At 45.1% G+C, this 17,005-nt stretch overlaps 1 protein-coding gene across 1 annotated transcript in view; it reads left to right on the top strand.

The window, feature by feature from the left end:
* The first annotated feature begins 148 nt into the window (after positions 1 to 148).
* Positions 149 to 17,005, top strand: part of si:dkey-96f10.1 (6-phosphofructo-2-kinase/fructose-2,6-bisphosphatase) — a 108,108-nt gene continuing 91,251 nt past the window's right edge. The window contains exon 1 of the mRNA XM_034172040.1: positions 149 to 425. Coding sequence (XP_034027931.1) covers positions 362 to 425 — 64 coding nt within the window. The 5' untranslated portion in view covers positions 149 to 361. The remainder of the gene's footprint in view (positions 426 to 17,005) is intronic.

Raw genomic sequence — 17,005 nt, 5'->3', positions numbered from 1 at the left:
ATGTGACAGTACGTGCGATGCACGCACGCGCACCGTGATGTCACAGGGAGAGAGGCGTGGCGCGCGGATTGGGAGCAGCGGTGCTATCCGAAATCAAACTGACGCCGTCTGCGCGTGCGTGTGGAGCTGGCGGTCCTCGTAAACAGGAGCACGCTGAGGTGGAGCACAGGGAGGAGGAGCAGGCTGAGGAGCACACGGAGGAGCACAGGGACGTTCCCACGGGCTGCTTCACGCGGCGACCTGCGTGTTCGTCGGGCAACCCGCGCGCACTACATCCACGGCAACGGAACGAGCTTGCGCGCACGGTGCACGACCCTCATTAAAAGGCGCACTTGGACGTTAGTTCACCCCGCGGAGGAGGATGAGCGGAGCGGTGCAGGACGGAGGAGCGGAGGGACGGACGCTCCGCTTCCAGCGGCCGCACGGTGAGTGACGCACGCGCCCGCGCACCATCCCACCTCCTGAATGAGACAGCTCATGAACGGGTTCAGTCTAAAATGTTCTTAATTAAGGTCTAGCAGGGCACCACAATGACGCAAATAAAACCACACACGCGCGCACGCGGGCTTGTTGTTGTCGCGTGGAGCTGCAGTCTGATGCTCGCGGGCTTCTTTCTGTTAATTACACGAAATAATGACATTTTGTGTGTCCTCACAGTTTGAGCGTGCACGCTGCTTTGTGTCGCTACAACATGAACGTGCACGAGCGCGCAGCGCGATCAGTTCGCTGAACGTCAGAATTTTCACGCTCCTGCGCGCATTTCTTCAAACACGCGCGCGCGCTTTCGCGTGCACGGTTTCCTCTGTTTTTTTGTTTGAGATTTAGCGCGTGAAGTGATCGTTTTCATCGATCAGTAGACTCCGTGCATTGAAAAAGAACTCCTGTTTACTTCACTGGCAGCGTGGTTACTTCATGCGCTTGCTTCCAATAGGTTCTTGGTTCAAGCCCCCTCTCTCCATGTGATGTGGAGCGGCGTCAGAGTGCCAAATCTTGCTGATCCATATTGGATCTACGTGGCAACCCTGACCAAAAGGGGGGAAACAGAGATAAATTCAATATTTTAGTTTCAGTGAATCAGCCAGCATCACTGGTGTAGGATCACAGCCATCTGGCTCGTGACTGTCATGGTGGCTCTGACGTTTCAGGGGGGACACCGGGGCTGTTTGTCACACTTTACATCGACCCACTGTCACGTACTGAGATTACCCCTGTACAGATTTGTATATTCATATCTGCACATGCATAAAAAATGAGGAGTTTGTTCTGTACTGGGACCAAAATCAGCTTTACAGGCGGGTTATTTTTCTCCATAAACTGAACCCAGCTCTCAGTCCTAATACACACACAGAAAGGGTAAACTCAGTACAGAACCCTGTGTCTCTTATTCAGAAGCTATATATATATATACACTCAACAAAAATATAAACGCAACACTTTTGGTTTTGCTCCCATTTTGTATGAGATGAACTCAAAGATGTAAAACTTTTTCCACATACACAATATCACCATTTCCCTCAAATATTGTTCACAAACCAGTCTAAATCTGTGATAGTGAGCACTTCTCCTTTGCTGAGATAATCCATCCCACCTCACAGGTGTGCCATATCAAGATGCTGATTAGACACCATGATTAGTGCACAGGTGTGCCTTAGACTGCCCACAATAAAAGGCCACTCTGAAAGGTGCACTTTTATCACACAGCACAATGCCACAGATGTCGCAAGATTTGAGGGAGCGTGCAATTGGCATGTTGACAGCAGGAATGTCAACCAGAGCTGTTGCTTGTGTATTGAATGTTCATTTCTCTACCATAAGCCGTCTCCAAAGGCGTTTCAGAGAATTTGGCAGTACATCCAACCAGCCTCACAACCGCAGACCACGTGTAACCACACCAGCCCAGGACCTCCACATCCAGCATGTTCACCTCCAAGATCGTCTGAGACCAGCCACTCGGACAGCTGCTGAAACAATCGGTTTGCATAACCAAAGAATTTCTGCACAAACTGTCAGAAACCGTCTCAGGGAAGCTCATCTGCATGCTCGTCGTCCTCATCGGGGTCTCGACCTGACTCTAGTTTGTCGTCGTAACCGACTTGAGTGGGCAAATGCTCACATTCGCTGGCATTTGGCACATTGGAGAGGTGTTCTCTTCACGGATGAATCCCGGTTCACACTGTTTAGGGCAGATGGCAGACAGCGTGTGTGGCGTCGTGTGGGTGAGCGGTTTTCTGATGTCAATGTTGTGGATCGAGTGGCCCATGGTGGCGGTGGGGTTATGGTATGGGCAGGCGTCTGTTATGGATGAAGAACACAGGTGCATTTTATTGATGGCATTTTGAATGCACAGAGATACCGTGACGAGATCCTGAGGTCCATTGTTGTGCCATACATCCAAGACCATCACCTCATGTTGCAGCAGGATAATGCACGGCCCCATGTTGCAAGGATCTGTACACAATTCTTGGAAGCTGAAAATGTCCCAGTTCTTGCATACTCACCGGACATGTCACCCATTGAGCATGTTTGGGATGCTCTGGACCGGCGTATACGACAGCGTGTACCAGTTCCTGCCAATATCCAGCAACTTCGCACAGCCATTGAAGAAGAGTGGACCAACATTCCACAGGCCACAATTGACAACCTGATCAACTCTATGCGAAGGAGATGTGTTGCACTGCATGAGGCAAATGGTGGTCACACCAGATACTGACTGGTATCCCCCCCCCCAATAAAACAAAACTGCACCTTTCAGAGTGGCCTTTTATTGTGGACAGTCTAAGGCACACCTGTGCACTAATCATGGTGTCTAATCAGCATCTTGATATGGCACACCTGTGAGGTGGGATGGATTATCTCAGCAAAGGAGAAGTGCTCACTATCACAGATTTAGACTGGTTTGTGAACAATATTTGAGGGAAATGGTGATATTGTGTATGTGGAAAAAGTTTTAGATCTTTGAGTTCATCTCATACAAAATGGGAGCAAAACCAAAAGTGTTGCGTTTATATTTTTGTTGAGTGTATATGTATATATATGTATATATATATATTTGGTTAACTTTAAAAACCATCATGAGACCCATTATCTTACAATAAATATTGGTCCAATAATTTGTAAATCACTAATATGCTTTTGCAGGTGAAGTGAATAAAGCATGAATAGTTAAAAACATTTGTGATGACTTAATATCAAAGATTTTAGCACTTACCTGCTAAAGGTTTGTAGCAGAAAAACCTCTCTGTCTTCTATCAACAGAGAAGAACTGGTTTTAGGAGAAACCACTCTATTCTCTGCAGTCAGAGAACATCTGATCACTAGATAATTGCTCCTAACTCCATACTGACTCGCTTGCAGTATCACCCAAGTCATCCAGAGGCATACAGTTTTAACTTATGGTTGAAATTTTAACCAAGCTAATTTTTTTTTACATATACCGTATTTTCCGGACTATAAGTCGCACCGGAGTATAAGTCGCACCAGCCACTTTATCCATTATAAAGAAAAATAAACCATAAATAAGTCGCATCGGAGTATAAGTCGCACCAGCCACTTTATCCATTATAAAGAAAAATAAACCATAAATAAGGTCCACTGGACTATAAGTCCCATGGACATACAGGTATGTTAACATGAAAAGTTCAGATGATAATATTGTGACGGCTACCGTTTTCGGATGCATATTTCACCAGTCGCAACTTGTAATCTGCAGAGTATGATTTTCTTTTTGGTGGCATTTTTTCGGGCCTTCTCCGTTGTCTTATGTTATCAGTAACGTTACAATTTTTATTTTTCTATGGTAGTCAGAAGTCGCAGGAACAGTCACACAAGCCTCGAGTGCCCTCTCAGGAGCTGCATTTTACCTACGGATATGTTTGTATTTTGCGGACCACATTGCAAGCCGAACCATGCAGCACCTACCTGCGCAGCTCATGACCACCCAGCGGTGTCGATCCAGCTCCTTCCAAGTGCAGACGCTAATCCTCCGCCGTCGCTCAGTGCTCCCATGCAGCTCTCAGCGTCAACTCTGCTCACACTGATATCCAAGGGTTGAAGCTGTCTTGTTAGCCGTCCCGGAATAAACACCATGTTCGTCTGCTTCAAACGCTTTTCACAATCATCGACGCCAGCTCCTTCCAAGTGCACACGCTAATCCTCCACCGTCGCTCACCCGGTGCTCCCACGCAGCTCTCAGCGTCAACTTAAACACTCTGCTCACACTGATATCCAAGGGTTGAAGCTGTTCTGTTCGCCATGCCGGAATAACAGCAAGCACCGTGTTCGTCAGCTTCACACGCTGTGGGTGAGGTGAGGAATACGCATCCAAAGTTCTGTTCTCTGATTGGTTATCGCGACCAGCGTGAACTATAGGATGGCCGTCATACTACAGTGCCCATGATGCATTGCATTTCCTTTTCCGGTGGCCATTTTAAAACATAGATCGACTCTGTCACGTAAAATTGTTTTGTTACAGTAAATTAATTGAGATCCTACCGGTATATTTTTCATTTATAAGTCGCACCGGAGTATAGGTCGCACCCCCGGCCAAAACATGTAAAAAAGTGCGACTTATAGTCCGGAAAATACGGTAAATAAAATGGCATATTTTACAAAAGCACATTTAAATACCAACACACACGTGATGTGCATTAATGTGTTGGTTTTTAAATAGAATGAATGAGTGTTAGTGGAGGCTCATTTACCCATAATCTCTTTGGCATCAGTCTGTGTTTGTTACAAAACTTCAGAATTAGTGCATTATTTAAAATAACAAGATATGTGTTATATTTTAACTTTGTACAAATTACAGAATTGACATTAATGAAGTTATTCTATCTGCATTAATTTTATTTACACTTCAAAACCATAAGTCAGCACTGCTTTATTTTCCAAGCCCTCCGCCTCACAGCGACACTGCTATTGAGGGGAGAGTTGAGCGTTTTGCTTCTCTCAGCTGGTTCACTGCTACAAGCTATGTAGTAAACAGGAGTTTCCAGTAGTGGGCAGGATGCGTAAAGACAGAAATGCTGACTCATTGTTTGGGTCTGTAGTCACCTTTGATGATACCAGAAAGGATCGTAGTATTAAAACTCAAAATCAGCTTGTTAGTAGCTGCAAGTGTACCAGAGACAATACTGAAACTTATTGTTAGCTGTAGCTTCCAATAAATTTTTGGGTGGTTTAATGGTTTACCTTTATAAAAGATAACTTTCCAGTTAGCTGATTGTCTGTTATTGAAGCTAAATTTTTGTTTAGCTGTGCCCACCACTATATATATATATATATATATATATATATATATATATATATTCCATCAGTTCCATGTTGTCAGACCTAGTCCAGAAAGAAGGAGCATGAGAAAATAGAGAAGTACCAAGTGCTGAAGGAGCAACTGGAGCAGATGTGGAATGTAAAGTCCAAAGTGGTCCCAGTGGTAATACGAGGTCTGTTAGAAAAGTATCGGACCTTTTTATTTTTTTCAAAAACCTGATGGATCTGAATCACGTGTGCTTGCATGAGCCAACCTTGAACCTTTGTGTGCATACGTGAATTTTTTCACGCCTGTCGATTGCGTCATTTGCTTGTAAGCAGCCTTTGTGTGAGGATGGGTGGAGTCTCTTGTCGTTTTTTCTTTGCAAGGAAAATGGCGGAACGACTGGAGCAGCGTGACTGCATCAAATTTTGCCAGAAACTGGGCGACAGCCAGGTGGAAACCATTCGGATTATTCAGATGGCTTTCAATGACGATGCTATGGGCATCACACAGATTAAGGAGCAGTACAACCGGTTTAAAGACGGCCGCACAATGGTGGAGAGCGAGCCACGCTCCGGGCGGCCATCAACATGCTGAAATGACCAGATCATTCCAAAGTGAACACTGTGGTGATGCGGGACCGTCGTGTGACTATCCGAGAAATTGCGGAAGAGGTGGACATCAGCACTTTTTCGGCACATTCCACTGTGACAGAAGATTTTGCCATGAAAAGAGTTGTAGAAAAATTCATGTCGATGGCTTCGGCATGAAGCTGATGGCGGAGCAAAAGCGCCACCGTGTTGAAGTCTCACAGGACATGTTGTGACATGCCCAGCTCTTCCACCATTCAGAAGATTCAGATGGCTTTCGGTGGCTTTTCAGTCATGTGACTATCCGAGAAATTGGTTCTTTTTTGTGGGCAAGAAAGATGGCGGACTTTGTCCATGCATTGATTACAGGGGGCTGAATGAGATTACGGTTCGCAACCGATACCCGTTGCCGTTGTTAGATTCCGTGTTCACCCCCCTGCATGGAGCCAAAATTTTTACAAGGTTGGATCTTAGGAATGCGTATCACCTGGTTTGGGTCCGGAAGGGAGACGAGTGGAAGACAGCATTTAACACCCCATTAGGTCACTTCGAGTACCTGGTCATGCCGTTTGGCCTCACTAACGCCCCGCGACATTCCAAGCTTTGGTAAATGACGTCTTGCGGGACTTCCTGCACCGATTCGTCTTCGTATATCTGGACGATATACTCATCTTTTCGCCGGACCCTGAGACTCATGTCCAGCATGTACGTCAGGTCCTGCAGCGGTTGTTGGAGAACCGGCTATTTGTGAAGGGCGAGAAGTGCGAGTTCCACCGCACCTCTTTGTCCTTCCTGGGGTTTATCATCTCCTCCAACTCCGTCGCCCCTGATCCGGCCAAGGTTGCGGCGGTGAGAGATTGGCCCCAACCAACAAGCTGCAGGAAGCTGCAACAGTTTCTTGGCTTTGCAAATTTCTACAGGAGGTTCATTAAGGGCTACAGTCAGGTAGTTAGCCCCCTGACATCCCTGACCTCTCCAAAAGTCCCCTTCACCTGGTCGGATCGGTGTGAAGCCGCGTTCAAGGAGTTGAAACGACGGTTCTGGACTGCACCAGTTCTGGTGCAGCCCGACCCTAGTCACCAGTTCGTGGTTGAAGTGGACGCCTCTGACTCAGGGATAGGAGCCATGCTTTCCCAGAGCGGAGAGACTGATAAGGTTCTTCACCCGTGTGCCTATTTTTCCTGCAGGTTGACCCCGGCCGAACGGAACTATGACGTCGGCAATCGAGAACTCCTTGCGGTGAAAGAGGCTCTTGAGGAGTGGAGACACCTGTTGGAGGGAGCGTCTGTGCCATTCACGGTTTTCACTGACCATTGGAACCTGGAGTATATCAGGACCGCCAACCGGCTGAACCCCAGGCAAGCCCGCTGGTCACTGTTCTTCGGCCGTTTTGACTTCCGGAACACCTATCGCCCCGGGACCAAAAACCAGAGATCGGATGCCTTGTCCCGGGTGCACGAAGATGAAGTCAAAACAGAGCTGTCGGATCCACCGGAGCCCATCATTCCAGAGTCCACTATCGTGGCAACCCTCACCTGGGACGTGGAGAAGACCGTCCGGGAGGCCCTGGAACGGAGCCCGGACCCCGGAACCGGGCCGAGGAACAGACTCTACGTCCCATCAGAAGCCAGAGCTGCGGTTTTGGACTTCTGTCACGGGTCCAAGCTCTCCTGCCATTCAGGGGTGCGAAGGACCGTGGCAGTGGTCCTTCAGCGCTTCTGGTGGGCATCTATGGAGGCCGACGTCCGGGAGTATATCCAGGCCCGCACTACCTGTGCCAGGGGCAAGGCTGACCATAAGAAGACCCAAGGGCTTCTCCAGCCACTGCCTGTGCCTCATTGCCCCTGGTCCCACATCGGCCTGGATTTCGTCACGGGCCTCCCGCCGTCCCAGGGCAACACCACCATCCTCACGATAGTGGACCGGTTCTCCAAGGCGGCCCACTTCGTGGCCCTCCCGAAGCTCCCTACAGCCCAGGAGACTGCTGACCTCCTGGTCTACCACGTCGTCCGTCTGCATGGGATACCAACAGACATTGTCTCAGATCGTGGTCCCAAGTTTTCCTCTCAAGTCTGGAGGAGTTTCTGCAGAGAACTGGGGGCCACCGTGAGCCTCTCGTCCGGGTACCACCCACAGACGAACGGACAGGTAGAACGGGCCAACCAAGAGCTGGAACAGACCCTTCGCTGTGTGACATCCGCGCATCCGACGGCCTGGAGTAACCATCTGGCCTGGATCGAGTATGCCCATAACAGCCAGGTGTCTTCTGCCACTGGCCTCTCCCCGTTTGAGGTATGTCTGAGGTACCAGCCCCCATTGTTTCCCGTAGTAGAGGGGGAGGTCGGTGTGCCCTCGGTCCAGGCCCACCTGCGGAGGTGCCGTCGGGTGTGGCGCACCGCCCGTTCTGCCTTGTTGAAGGCCCGGACGAAGGCTAAGGCCCATGCAGACCGCCGGCGGTCCCCGGTCCCTGCATACCAGCCCGGGCAGGAGGTGTGGCTATCCACAAAGGACATCCCCCTCCAAGTGGACTCACCCAAGTTAAAGGACCGATACATAGGACCATTCAAGATCCTCAAGATCCTCAGTCCTGCCGCAGTGAAGCTCCAACTCCCGGCTTCGCTGCGGATCCACCCCGTTTTCCACGTCTCCAGACTGAAACCGTACCACACCTCACCCCTCTGTGCTCCCGGTCCGGTGCCTCCTCTTGCCCGCATCATTGATGGGGAGCCGGCTTGGACCTCCTGGACGTCCGCCGGATGGGCCGCGGGTTCCAGTATCTGGTGGACTGGGAGGGGTATGGACCCAAAGAACGCTCCTGGGTAAAAAGGAGCTTCATCCTGGACCCGGCCCTTCTGGCCGATTTCTACCGCCGCCACCCGGACAAACCTGGTCGGGCGCCAGGAGGCGCCCGTTGGGGGGAGGGGGTAGTCCTGTTGTGTGGGCCGCCAGAAGAGGAGGTACTGCTGGCCCACCACCAGAGGGCGCCCTGCCTGAAGTGCGGGCTTCAGGCACCAGAGGGCGCTGCCACCAAGGACACAGCCAGGGTGACAGCTGTCACGCATTATCTCAGGACAGCTGTCACCCATCTACACTTCATCAGTCCACACCATAAATACCGGACGTCATCTCCACCTCGTTGCCGAGATATCATCTACCAGTAAAGGTAAAACTCTCAGCCGTTGCTTTTGTCTTTTCTGACAAGTGTTTGTTACACAGTGTATGCAGTCAGTTCCATGAGTGCTCGCAGCCGGAGGCTGAGTGTGAGAGACGTGGAGAGCTGACGTCTTCGCTCCCGACGCTATTCTGTGATAAGTACTCTCAACTGCTGCACGTACCTGTTTTCTGGATAGGAGGTGGAGGTGGGCTCTCCACCAGCGTTGTTACTGGGTGTACACACACCCACCTCTGATTGTTTCTGCTCCTCGCCAGCAGTACCAGATCCGACGCTCGGAGACGGTGGCCACCTGGGGATTCGGGACTTGGCGGCTCCAGTATTCTCCTGGTTCGGTGGCGGAGGAAATCGTGTGGTTCCGGTTCTTCTCAGGACAGACATCTTCTATCCTCGAGCCTGCCCACATGTCCCCTTTGTTGATTATTATCTGACATTCTGTAATCTGCTGTACTTGGTTGTGCTCATTCACAACAGTAAAAGTGTTCATATTTGACTCTTTCATTGTCCGTTCATTTACGCCCCCTGTTGTGGGTCCGTGTCATGACACTTTCCCAACAGCTTTGCTGCATCAGTTTTTTTCCAGAAACTGTGAGAGACCTCCAAGTGGACACCGTTCGAAAAATTAATATGGCTTTCAGGGACGATTTTATTGGGATTAAACAGATTACGGAGTGTTACTGCCGCTTTAAGGACGGCCCACAACCCCTGAGAGTGCAGCGCGCTCCCAGCCCCCATCGACAGGCTGATATCCCGCACAAACAACCAGATCATTTCCAACGTGAAGGCTTTGTTGATCTGGGACCTCGTCTGACTTTCACAAAAAGGCAGAAGATGTGGACATCAGCACTTTTTCGGCACATTCCACCGTTACAGGAGTTTTTTCATGGAAAAAGAAGCAGAGGGATGCGCCATGGAGCCGTTCATTACGCAGCACAAAACCACCTCCGTGTTGGTCTCACAGGACAGCTTTCAGGTGGATTTCAGACGGATTCCGGTTGCTTTCCAGTCGTGTGAATATCCGATTGTGATTGTGCATGAGCTGGACATGCCCAAACATGTCCTGGAAGGCTTTATCATGGCGTTTCTTTGCGCCATGCAGCTCCGCCGCGATGCACGGAACTCCTCCGCACGTCTGTCTTAATGTGCCGAAAAAGTGCTGATGTCACGTCTTTTCAACAATTCCTGTGCTAGTCAGATGACATACCGGATCAAGACAGCGTCCAGTTTAAAAATGAACGGCACATTTCACTGTTACAGGAGTTTTTGTCATGGAAAGAGGAGCGGCTCCACCGCGCGTCGCGGCGGAGCTTCATGGCGCAAAGAAACGCCGTGATGAAGCCTTCCAGGACATGTTCTGGCATGTCCAGCTCATGCACAATCACAATCGGATATTCACACGACTGGAAAGCAACCCGGAATCCGTCTGAAATCCACCTTTAAGATGTCCTGTGAGACCAGCACCGAGGTGGTTTTGTGCCGCGTAATGAACGGCTCTGTGGCGCGTCCCTCCACTTCTTTTTCCATGAAAAAAACTCCTGTAACACTGGAATGTGCCGAAAAAAGTGCTGATGTCACAATCTTCTGCCTTTTTGTGAAAGTCAGACGAGGTCCCGGATCAACAAAGCTTTCACGTTGGAAATGATCTGGTTGTTTGTGCAGGGTGTCAGCCTGTCGATGGGGGCTGGTAGCGCGCCGCGCTCTCAGGAGTTGTGGGCAGTCCTTAAAGCGGCAGTAACATTCCGTAATCTATTTAATCCTCATAAAATCGTCCCTGAAAGCCATATTAATTTTTCGAACGGTGTCCACCTGGAGGTCTCTTACAGTTTCTGGAAAAAAAATTGATGCAGCAAAGATCCAAATCGTTCAGACATTTATTTGCAGTAAAAATAGACGAGAGGTGGTGGACCACCCTCACTCAAAGCCTGCTCACAGGCAAATGACGCAACCGACAGGCATGAAAAAACTCACGCATGCGCACGAGGGTTCAAGCTTGTCTGACGCAGTCACACGTGATTCAAATCCATATGGTTTTTAAAAAAAATAATAAGGTCCGATACTTTTCTTAAAGACCTCGTACACAGACACCACTTTGCTTTTAATGTATAGATGATTTACTGCCCCCTGCTGGAATGGGGTGTGAGTCCAAAATATAATTATCAATGTCCATTGTTCAGTGTTCTTAGCTAATATCTATAGTTTCTCCAAAAATATTAGTCCTATCAAGGTTACGTTTTGGAGGCATTTATCCTTTTTTTAATTTAAGTTTTTATTTATTTTGTATTTTGTTGACATGTAAAACAAACAAATTAACACAAATAAACAAAACAAATAAAAATAAAAAGTGAGGTTTACATATATAAATAATTATAAATCAACCAGTGCACATCTCAAGATGTCTTGATCAAAGCATCAAATTAAACAGTAGACACATTAAACAGTAGACACAAAAGAACAAAAACTGTCCCATTGTTTTGTTATGGCCTCATTTTTCCCATTTAGTCTTCCCAGCATTTTCTCACATGCTGCATTTTCAGTAATTCTCTCTCTCCATGTTTTGAGAGTTGGAGTTTGGGGTGCTTTCCATAACATCAAAATGAGCTGAGCACAGGTGACAAATCCATTGTTCAACACTCTGAAAACTGCCTTATCCACCTGTAGCACCACACTTCTGTCTCCCAGCAAGCTTAAAATTGAAGACACAGGTAAATTACGCTGTAACCAACCTTCCATGTGCCTTATCACACTATTCCATATTGGAGAAACCAGTGGACATTCCCATAAAGCCTGAAACAAAGTACCTTTTGTAATTTTACATTTCCAACATAGGTCATCTTTACTAATGCCGATTTAGGAAGTTGGGATGGTGTGAAATAGTACCTGTTAAGAACTTTATATTGAATAAATTTAACTTTGGCCTCCCTAATGTAAAGAACGTTTTCAGAAATAATAGAATCCCATGTTCCTTCTTCAAAGCTACAACCTTTCCCATTTCTTTTTAAGACTTTTACATGTGTTGTTTTTAACCCATGGACATACATTGTACCATTTTGATGCTTTACAAAGTGAAGGTGGCAGTGAGAAGAGTAAGAAACTCTCTATGGGGTTTTTCTCCTATGGAAATTTTATTTTGTCTTTCAAATAGTCTCTGAGTTGTAAATATTTCCAGAAGTGGCCAGACCCCTCCAGTTTAAACTTTTCCTTCAAATTGTTGTATAACATAAACATGTCTTTCTCATACAAGCCATCAATTATCCATATACCTTTCGTTAACCATTGAGACCACTAAATTGTCTCTTTACTTATTTTAATTTTCGGATTGTGCCACAGGGATACGTACCTTTGGAAATAAGGAGAGAGATTACATTTTTGGTGAACCTCCAGCCATACAATTTTTTGAAAACTTCAAAATAGGGTTATCCAGCTTATTCCCTTTTTTATCAGTTTTTTGAGTTAAGACCTTGATAGAAGTGAACGGAGAGGTAAGCTCCTGTTCAGTTAAAACCCAATCCAGATCTGATTTAGTTTCTGACCAGTGTTTACATAGCTTAGACATTTCAAATGACATGCTGTAATGTTCTATACTAGGTAAGGCAAAACTGCCATCTTTTTTTGGTTGACACAACTTGCCAATATTAGTCCTGGGTTTACCACCATCCCAAAGAAGATATTTGATCATGTTATTATATCTTTAAGGAATTTGTGCTGGAATACAGACTGGTATCATTCCAGTGTAATAATTGATGAGAGGGGCAACAACCATCTTTATTGTATTTACCTTGCCCCATAGTGTCAGAAGCAACTTGCTCCAATTATCCAAATTAGTTTTAATCTTAGAGAGCACTTTGTATATATTGTCTGCCCGTAATATCATTAATATCTGGGTTAAGCATTATTCCTATATATTTAATTCCTTTTTGTAACCATTTAAAATTAAAGGAGGATAGTAAGTTAGTGTTGCAGTTTTGTGATATTGGCATTGCTTCTGACTTATGCCAATTAATTTTGTAACCTGACAATTTAGAGAAGTAATCAATAACTTCTAATAATGTTGTAACCGAGTTGACAGGTTCCTGACATAGCACCAAAATATCATCTGCGTACAAAAATAATTTGTCTTCCCTCCCCCCATCCGTTCACTTACTTAATTCTGGAATCTTCTCTGATTTTAATAGCTAGAGGTTCCAAAAAAAATTGTAACAAAGTGGACTAAGATCACAGCCTGACTGTACATCTTGAGATACTAAAAATTGGTACAGTACTCCATTGGTGAAAACAGCAACCTTTGTACCAGAATACAATGTACTAACCCCCTACAGAAATGATCCCCCACTCCAAATTTGACAGAACAAAAACAAAAAGCTCCACTCACTCTATCCGAAAGCTTTTTGGGCATCAAATGATAATGCTACCACAGAATTTACATTCTGCCTATTTGCCCATAGAAGATGCAATAGTCTCTGCATATTGTCAGCTGATGACCGTTGCTTAATAAACCCCACCTGGTCTTTATGAATAATCTGTGGCAACACAGTTTCCAGTCTTGTTTCTAAAATTTTTGACAGTATTTTACAATCGACATTTATCAGACATATAGGTCTGTAGTTTGCTGGATTAGTTAACTCTTTGTCACCGTTTGATAGAAGTGTTATTATAGCTTGATTGAAACTTTCAGGGAGTGTGTCATATTCAAAAGCTTCTTGATATACATCAGTTAAAATTGGAGCCAGTATATCTGCAAATTTATGATAGTATTCAGCTGTAAAGCCGTCTATACCGGGTGACTTTCTCGTTTTTTTGTTTTTTTTTTTACTTCAGCCTCCATTATAGGTGCCTCCAATCTCTCTTTTCCTTCCTGAGAAACTTTACGTAATATTATTTTGTCAAAAAGGACCTAATTCTTCTGTAGTAGCTTCATTCTCAGACGTTTAAAGCTCTCCATAAAACGTCTTGAAAACAGTATTAATTTCAGAAGATGATGTCTTTTTAAACTGCTGAAATCACAATTTGATTTTCTAAATGCTTAAGTCATCTGGCCAGTAGCCATCCTGTTTTTTCACCATTTTCATAGAAATTGTTTTGAGCCCTAACAAGTGCATACTCTGCCTTTTTAGTGTAAATTTCATGAAGGTTGAATTTTAGTTGGCTTAGTCTTCTAAACCCATTCTCATCATATTTACAACCCCCAATTCCATGAAGTTGGGATGTGTGTGTAAAATGTAAATAAAAACAGAATAAATGATTTGCAAATCCTCTTCAACCTATATTCAATTGACTACACCACAAAGACAAGATATTAATGTTGAAACTGATAAACTTCATTGTTTTTGTGCAAATATTTGCTCATTTTGAAATGGATACCTGCAACACCTTGCACCTGGGACAGTGGTATGTTTACCACTGTGTTACATCACCTTTCCTTCTAACAACACTCAATAAGCATTTGGGAACTGAGGACACTAATTGTTGAAGCTTTGTAGGTGGAATTCTTTCCCATTCTTGCTTGATGTATGACTTCAGTTGTTCAACTGTCTGGGGTCTCCGTTGTCGTATTTACGCTTCATAATGCGCCACACATTTTCGATGGGCAACAGGTCTGGACTGCAGGCAGGCCAGTCTAGTACCCGCACTCTTTTACTACGAAGCCACGCTGTTGTAATGTGCAGAATGTGGCTTGGCATTGTCTTGCTGAAATAAGCAGGGACGTCCCTGAAAAAGACATTATTTGGATGGCAGCATGTGTTGCTCCAAAACCTGGATGTACCTTACAGCATTGATGGTGCCATCACAGATGTGTAAGTTGCCCATGCCCTGGGCACTAACACACCCCCATACCATCACAGATGCTGGCTTTTGAACTTTGAACTTTGCACTGGTAAAAATCTGGATGGTCTGTTACCTCTTTTGTCCAGAGGACACGGCATCCATAATTTCCAAAAACAATTTGAAATGTGGACTCATCAGACCACAGCACACTTTCCACTTTGCGTTGTCCCTTTCAAATGAGCTCGGGCCCAGACAAGGCGGCGGCGTTTCTGGGTGTTGTTGATGTATGGCTTTCGCTTTGCATGGTAGAGTTTCCATGCAAAGCGAAAGCCTGAGGGATCGAAGGTCACGGGCATTCAATGTTTGTTTTTGGCCTTGCCGCTTACGTGTAGAAAGTTCTCCAGATTCTCTGAATTTTCTGATTATATTATGGACTGTAGATGATGGAATCCCTAAATTTCTTGCAATTGAACGTTGAGAAACATTGTTCTTAAACTGGTGGACTATTTTTTCATTGTAGTTGTTCACAAAGTGGTGATCCTCGCCTCATATTTGCTTGTGAATGGCTGAGACTTTTGGGGATGCTCCTTTTATACCCAATCATGAGTGTCCTCAGTTCCCAAATGCTTATTGAATGTTGTTAGAAGGAAAGGTGATGTAACACAGTGGTAAACATACCACTGTTCCAGCTTTTTTGAAACGTGTTGCAGGTATCCATTTCAAAATGAGCAAATATTTGCACAAAAAGAATAAAGTTTATCAGTTTGAACATTAAATATCTTGTCTTTGTGGTGTATTCAATTGAATATAAGTTGAAGAGGATTTGTAAAGCATTGTATTCTGTTTTTATTTACATTTTACACAACATCCCAACTTCATTGGAGTTGGGGTTGTATTGATCAGCTGTTTTTCTAAGTCACTGATCTGTTTTTCCAGGGTCTTGATTTTTTCTTTACCTTTTTAAAAATTTTTAGAGCTATAACCCAAGCATTTACCCCTGATGAAGGCCTTATGAGAATCCCATACGGTCGCTAACTTATCTGTAGATGTAATATTTACTTGAAAGAAAAAAAATGATGTTTTCCTTTAATGTTGCCACAAATTGTTCATCCTGCAATATATTGGAGATTAATCTTCATCTGCCATGAGTTCTGTTCGCCATGTAAATCTATACGCAACTCCACTGGGACATGGTCTGTCAGAGGTATAACACCTATTTCACAATCTACTACCAGTTCGACACTCACACCAGAAATGAGAAAATAATCAATTCGGGAGTAAGTTTTGTGGGAGTGTGAATAAAATGTGTACTCCCATTCCAAAGGGTGTATAAGTCTCCAAATGTCAACCAACCCAGTTTCCTCTCTAAAATAGACTTGCAGATTTGTTTCTAACATTACAACCCCTGGCAAAAATTATGGAATCACCGGCCTCGGAGGATGTTCATTCAGTTGTTTAATTTTGTAGAAAAAAGCAGATCACAGACATGACACAAAACTAAAGTCATTTCAAATGGCAACTTTCTGACTTTAAGAAACACTATAAGAAATCAGGAAAAGAAATTGTGGCAGTCAGTAACGGTTACTTTTTTAGACCAAGCAGAGGGAAAAAATATGGAATCACTCAATTCTGAGGAAAACATTATGGAATCATGAAAAACAAAAGAACCCTCCAACACATCACCAGTATTTTGTTGCACCACCTCTGGCTTTTATAACAGCTTGCAGTCTCTGAGGCATGGACTTAATGAGTGACAAACAGTACTCTTCTTCAATCTGGCTCCAACTTTCTCTGATTGCTGTTGCCAGATCAGCTTTGCAGGTTGGAGCCTTATCATGGACCATTTTCTTCAACTTCCACCAAAGATTTTCAATTGGATTAAGATCCGGACTATTTGCAGGCCATGACATTGACCCTATGTGTCTTTTTGCAAGGAATATTTGCACAGTTTTTGCTCTATGGCAAGATGCATTATCATCTTGAAAAATGATTTCATCATCCCCAAACATCCTTTCAATTGATGGGATAAGAAAAGTGTCCAAAATATCAACATAAACTTGTGCATTTATTGATGATGTAATGACAGCCATCTCCCCAGTGCCTTTACCTGACATGCAGCCCCATATCATCAATGACTGTGGAAATTTACATGTTCTCTTCAGGCAGTCATCTTTATAAATCTCATTGAAACGGCACCAAACAAAAGTTCCAGCATCATCACCTTGCCCA

This window comes from Thalassophryne amazonica, chromosome 6 (genome assembly GCF_902500255.1).
Source record: "Thalassophryne amazonica chromosome 6, fThaAma1.1, whole genome shotgun sequence".
Lineage (NCBI taxonomy): Eukaryota > Metazoa > Chordata > Actinopteri > Batrachoidiformes > Batrachoididae > Thalassophryne > Thalassophryne amazonica.
Note: the sequence above shows the minus strand (reverse complement) of the source record. Positions and strands in the feature narration are given on the sequence as shown.